This window comes from Corvus cornix, chromosome 27 (genome assembly GCF_000738735.6).
Source record: "Corvus cornix cornix isolate S_Up_H32 chromosome 27, ASM73873v5, whole genome shotgun sequence".
NCBI lineage: Eukaryota > Metazoa > Chordata > Aves > Passeriformes > Corvidae > Corvus > Corvus cornix.
Window position 1 is genome coordinate 265,915 of NC_046355.1, and position 6,345 is coordinate 272,259.

Sequence of the window (6,345 nt, forward strand, 5' to 3'; positions counted from 1 at the left end):
TCCGACAAAAAAAATCCCAAAAAACAAAGAAAACCCAACCAAAAAAAAAAGCATTATCGGCTTCCCGGCGTCTCCCGGCTGAAGGAATGCGGCAAACCGGGACGGAGACCCCGGGCCGGGCGCCGCGGGGGGGGCGCAGCCCCGCCAGCCCCCCCGGAGCCCCGCTTGCATAGCTGCGGGCTGCGCTTCCCGCTCCGCCAGCTCGGGATAAACCGGGGCGGCTCCGCGGGGGTGGTCACTTTCCTTTTTTTTTTTTTTCATTATTACATTATTTTTTTTTCTTTTTTTTTTTCCTTTCTTTTTTTTTTTTTTTTTTTTTTTCCGTTTCAAGTTTTTAAAACAGGTAAAAAACGTCCTGACACACGCGCTGCGAGGAGCTCCCGGGGCGGGGAGCGGGGCCGGGGCCCCCCCAAAGCAAAGTGCATCTCGGAGCGTCCGCCGGGCCGGGCCTCTTGCATAGATAGAAATTGGGGTTCGTTCCTCCCTGCGCCTCTTTATTGCTTCGGAAAGTTTCGCTCCGCGCCGCAGCGCGGGCTCCTCTCGCTCCCACGGGCCGGGGCAGCGGGTGTCCAATGCCGGGGGGTGCGGGGGGGTCGGGGTCAGGGGCTGGGGAGGGGAGAAACGCCCAAAATGGGGGTGGGAGGGGGGAAGAAAAAGAATTAAAAATAAAGATATAAAATTTAATTAAAACGAATTAAAAATGAAACGAAGCGGCTCGACCCAGAGGGTCACGCTGGGCACCGGGGGGGCTCCGGCGGGCTGGACGGGGGGGTCGGCCCGTGCGAGGCGTCTCCCCCGGGGAAAATAATAATAATAATAACGATAATAACAATAATAATTAATAATAGTTATTATAATAATAGTGCTGATAATAGCGATAATAATAAAATAACTAAATAAATAATATTAAATAACAAAGAAATAGTAATAAATAATGAACATTTTAAAAATAACGAAATCGACAATAATAAAAATTTAAGGAAAAGGGAAAATCCTCCCAAAAAAGCACTTTGTCCCCACGGGGCGCGGGGACCCGCCGCCGGGGCCGGGTCCCCATATTGCACCAAAGCCCACGGCGGAGCCCCGGGGGCCGGTCCGCGGGGCCGCCGCGGGTGGGGGGTGTGTGTGGGGGGGGGTCCGCCCCCGCTCCCCGCCACCTCGGCGATGGGGAGGGGTGTGGGGGAGGGGTCAGTTGTGGAAGAGGCGTTGAGCTCCTCGTACATGGGGCCCCGCTCGTGCGGGAGGTGCATGTCGTAGGGGAAGATGTTCTCGGAGTGGACCCCCCCGCGCATCCCCGCTGACCCGAAGACCAGGTTATGGGCGGCGGGGCGGGAGCCGGGCAGCGCCGAGTAGTGCATAGAGTAGTGGTAGCTTTTCTCGTGGTCGGGGGATGAAGAGTCCTGCTTGAGGGAGAAGTTGCCGTTGATGCAGAGCGGGGGGCTGAGCCCCCCGTCGTACTCCGAGCTGTTGTAGTCGGGGGAGGTGTTGCCGTAGAGGCTCTCGTAGGCGGAGGCGCAGTAGCCGTGTGTCCTCAACCCGTGCGGCCCGGGGCCGGCGGCGGGCGGGCAGGGCGCCGCGGCCAGCCGCGAGCAAGGGTAGGGGTAGGGGTGCACGGCGAAGGAGGCGGCGTTGGGGCCGTGGAACCGACCCCCCTCCTGCCCCTGTTCCGTCAGGAAGTTGCGGGAGTTGAGCTGGAGGCAGCCGGCCACCAGGTTGGTGGTGGGCTGGGACAGCCCCTTGCACAGAGTCTGCACGTAGGAGACCAGGTCGGGCCGCTTGCCCGAGCGCAGGATCTCGGAGAGAGCCCAGATGTAGTTCTTGGCCAAGCGGAGGGTCTCGATTTTGGAGAGTTTTTGGGTTTTGGAGTAGCAGGGAACCACCTTGCGCAGGTTGTCCAGGGCCGCGTTCAGGTCGTGCATCCGGTTCCTCTCCCGGGCGTTCGCCTTCTGCCGCCGCAGCTTGGACCGCTCCAGCCGCGCCTTCGTCATCTTCCTCTTCTTGGGGCCGCGCTTCTTGGGCCGCTCGCCCTCCGCCTCCTCCAGGCCTTCCTCCTCCTCTTCCTCCTCCTCCTCGTCCCCTCCTAGCTCCCCTTCCTCCTTGCTCTCTCCCAGCGAGCCCTCGGGCGGCTCCTCGGGGAGGGCGCAGCCCTTCCCCGCCCGCTCCTCCTTCTCGCTCCGGGCATCGTCCTCGCACTCCTCGGCCCAACCGGGGAATTTCGGGACTTCGGGGACCAGGCTGGGCTCGCTGAAAAGTCGCGTCAACATGGTGGCTGCAGCGGGGGGCAAAGAGCCAGGGCGTTACCGGCGGCCCCGCCGCCCGCCCCCCCTCCCCCGCCCCGCTCCCACCCGCCGGACCGGCGACAACGAATTGGGCGCGGGGCCGCCCGCCGCTGCCCCCCGCCCCGGCTGCCCGACCCCGGGGCCACCGGGGCTCTCTCGGGGCGAGGCGATTCCCCCCCACCCCGACCCCCCCAGCCCCACCGCCGGGTCCCCGCGGCCGCCGCCCGCGCCCCGCTCCCGCTCCTCTGCACAGCCCCCGCGCCCCCCCCGCTCCCGTCCCGCCCGGTGCCCCCCCCACGGTGCCCCGAGGGCCGGGCCCGGTGTCGCCGGTCCCTCTTTGACGCCTCCAACTTTTCGCTGCCGCGGGCACGGAGCGGCCCCGGCCGCGGCTCCGCCGCCGCCGTCCCGCGGCCGGGGGGGTCGAGGTGAGGCCGCCGCCCCCGCCGGCATCCCCAGGTACCCCCCGTACCCCCCTCCGGCCCCGGTCAGCCGCGCCCGGCTCCCCCTCCCCGCCCCGGGGCTCCCCGCGGCCGCCGGAGCGCGGCCCGTAAAATGCGGCGGCACCAACCGGGGGGCGGCGGGGGGTGGCGGGGGCGGCCGGGGCCCCCCCGGGGGAGCGCGGGGGCCGCGGGCGGTGGCGCTGCCGGGGGCGCCCCGGGGCCGGGCGACGCGGCGGGGCCGGGCGGGGGGCACCGCCCGGGGCGGGGGCCGGGGGCGCCGCGGGGGAGCGGGGGGCGGCTCCGCCAGGTCGGGCCCCCCCGGGGCGGCGGCGCGGCGGCTCCGCGCTGATTTCGTTGATGCCGCTCGGCCGCCGCTGCCCGCTCCGTCCCACCGGGACCGCGGCGCCCCGGGCGCGCCCAGGCTGGGGGGGGGGGGGGGGGGCCGTGGGGGACCGGGGACGGCGAAACCCCAACAACCCCCCTTGGGGGGGGCTCCGGCGGGGGGAGAAAACCCCATCAGCGGGGCCGGCGGGGAGTGGGAAAACCGAGGGCCGGGGGAGAACGAAAGATGGGGGGAAAAAAGGGCGAGACGTGGCGGAGAAACAAAATCAACATGGAAGTTGCCTTTTCTCCATTCAAGTTTCCTCCGCTGCCCTCCCAACCCTCCACTTCTTACATAACTCACCTTCGGGCGGACCGCAGGAATTCTTATTTCATTGTTCCCAGCATCTTCTGGGAGCGGGACGCGGCTCCTTGAGGTGCTCCAGCCTCCTGCAGTCCTCTATCCAAAAGGAGGCGAGAGTGGCATCTCTACCCAGCAAAGGGGGTACCAGCTCTGCTGCCAGTGCCATATGGTTGGCACGTCATGCGCGAGAGCTATCACATGAGAGCTAATGATTGACATGCGCTTGCATTCAGGGAGATTTGTCTCTCTGGGGAAGGAGGACTCGCCATCTGTCACTCTGTACTCTAAAAAAAAAAAAAAAAAAAAAAAGAAGAAAAAAAAAAAACCTCTTCCAAATCTCCAGCTCTGCCTACACGCCGCAAAATGGGACCCGGGCGAGATGCAGGCGATGGCGGGGCCGGGAGGAACAATGGAGCCAGCGGGAAAACCGACCATCCCGGCTGGGCCAAGCGTGGCGGGGACACAGGCGGGCGCTGGGGTGAGGGGGAGATGCCACGGGGACCCTCGCTGGGAGCTGGGCATCTGCGGCTCGCCGCAAAATGCCGCGGCGGCTCGCCCGGGTCCGTCCCCACCCTCAGCCGGCAGCCGAGCGGCGATGGCTGCGGTGGCGAGGGCCTGGCACGGGCTGGGGGCTGTGGCCGGGCATGGTGGTGGTGGTGGCAGTGCCCAGTTTGGCCACACCGGTGCTGGCCGGGGGCTGCAGGTGTGGCGTGGGCAGGGCTGGTGGCTGCAGGGCTGTGTGTCCCCACGCGGGCGGCACATGGACCCGCTGGCACCCCCTTGGCCGCACAGCCATGCCAAGGTGCCTCCACCCCAAGGCACAGCCCCACGCAGCCTTTGGCACCCTCTGTGCTCACACAAACACACACACACCCCCCGGCACACTCACGCCCTCCCCGATGCACGCGGGGGCTGAGCCTCCACGGATGCCAGTCCCATGCTGGTGGTGGCCGAGGCCCGGCAGTGCCACGGCACAGCCAACGAGGCCTTTGTCTGTCGGGCAACTCCTCACTGCTCTGTCACCCTCCGGCCTCCAAATCTGTCCCCACCGCGGTGTCTGTGCACCCAGAAATCGCTGCTGCCCTTTTGGAGAGCAGCAGCAGCAGCGCCAGGGAACCCAGATGGGCACACGATGTCCCCAGAAGCCACATCCCATCACCCGGCATCCCGCTCCTGACTGCATCCATTGAGGTCGATGCTGTGTCCTGCATCTCCTCTGTCTCCACAAACCCGGGGGGTCAGGACCTGCCTGGCTTGAGGGGTGTGGGCAGGGGTTGGGTGTCACACACTGGCCATGCACAGTAGGCGAGGGTGGCACGGCCACGGCGTGGACACGGTGACAGTGGTGGCTGTGGCCGTGCCCACATGCAGACAAAGGGCTGGCCATGCCCGGCCACTGGGGCTGTGCCAGGGCCATCGGTGGTACCCATTCCCCTGGTGCAGGTGCCGGGGCTGGCACATGACAGAGGGGCTCCGCCGGTGGCGAGCGTCCCCCCGGCACTGCCGCTGCCGAACCCTCTGACTGTCACTCACGGCTGCGGCCGAGCAGATGGCACCTGGGCTGGAGCCGGCCTGCGGGGAGGCAGGGCCCACCCTGGCCCTGCCAGTGCCGGTGCCATGCTGGGCGCCGATTCCAGGGCATCCTCCTGGCACAACACATCCCTTTCCCGCAGCACCGTCCAGCTCCCTCTGTTGCTGCCATCTTCCTTTGGCTGGTGGGTGACCTGCAGGTATCACCGTGCACCAGGAGCCCACCCTCACCTGATGCCCGTGGCACACCAGAGCCAGCTCTGGGTAAGTCCCCACTCCCCTGCCATCGGTCCCCAGGCCAGAGGACACCCAGCCCTTAGAGGGTGGCCACTCCCCAGGTGTCAGGGCAGCGAAGCCATCGGTGCCCTGGTTGCTGGCATCAGACTTACGGCCCATGGGGGACCAGTGGGGATCCTCAGTCTGCCTGAGGCTGAGGAGATGCCACAGCGTGAGTGGCCGAGCTGGCCCGTGCGGGGACAGGGACGGGGACAGGGACAAGCCACAAGCCCCTGGCCCAGTGTACCCGTTACAGCCTAATTAGCAGCCGGCGAGCGCGAGGGTGGGCGCTGGCGTGAGGCTCATCAGCATGCGCAGCGCTTGGAGGGAGAAGAAAGTGGAGACATGAAACAGGGAGAGGAGATGAAAGGGGAGCAGGGAGATGAAAACCCAAACCACTGCCTCGTGGGTGCCCTGGGCTGGATTGTGCCCGGACACAGCCCAAGGAGAGGGCAGGAGTGGGATCCCGGTGCTGTCCCTGTGCTGTCCCTCCCACCATGGCCGGTGATGGCACAGGGCACAGCAGGGCAGGGGCAGCCCCATCGTGGTCCCTGGGTGACTTTGGGCAGGGGCTTCACCCAGGGAGGTGAGCAGGGATCTGGCAGCGCAGGGGCTGGATGAGCAGGATCCATCCCACGGGAACTGGGGCTGCCCTGTGCAGCAGGGGCAGGTGAGGCTGACGTGAATCCAAGAACAGGCACAGTTTGGGGAGCAGGGTGGGAGCGGGGGGGAGCAGGGAGGAACAGGGGCAGGGATGGGTGCTGCCTTTTTGGGTGTGGGGGCTGAAGAGATGGGCCTGGTGACCCCGGGGCTCCGCTCCCCATCACGCTGATGTGTGCAGGGACAGGCTGTCCCAGCACTGCCACCTCTGCTCCCTGGCCACCTCAGTTATGTCTCTGGTGGCCTCAGTGCCAGGCAGGCACAGTGGGGAGTTTGGCTGAGGCGTGAAGCTCTTTCCTCCTCCGAAATCCTCCGTGTCCCTTCCCTCCCTCCAGCAGGAAGGCGATGGATGCAGACGGGGACCCCGCCTGAGGCTCCAACCCTGAGGTGCGTGCCAGGGGACACATGCCATGAGGAGGGACACGGTGAGGGCACGGAGGCCGGTTGGCACTGGCAGAGCCAGTGGTGGGAGCCG

At 66.3% G+C, this 6,345-nt stretch overlaps 1 protein-coding gene across 1 annotated transcript; it reads right to left on the reverse strand.

The window, feature by feature from the left end:
• Window positions 1-932: 932 nt before the first annotated feature.
• On the reverse strand, window positions 933-3,621 carry NEUROD2 (neuronal differentiation 2; the record flags this gene model as incomplete). Its single annotated transcript, XM_039565565.1, has 2 exons — window positions 3,405-3,621; window positions 933-2,269 (listed from the first exon to the last, which is right to left on the reverse strand). A coding segment is annotated over exon 2 (1,332 nt), but the record flags the coding sequence as incomplete, so codon positions are not given.
• Window positions 3,622-6,345: the final 2,724 nt, after the last annotated feature.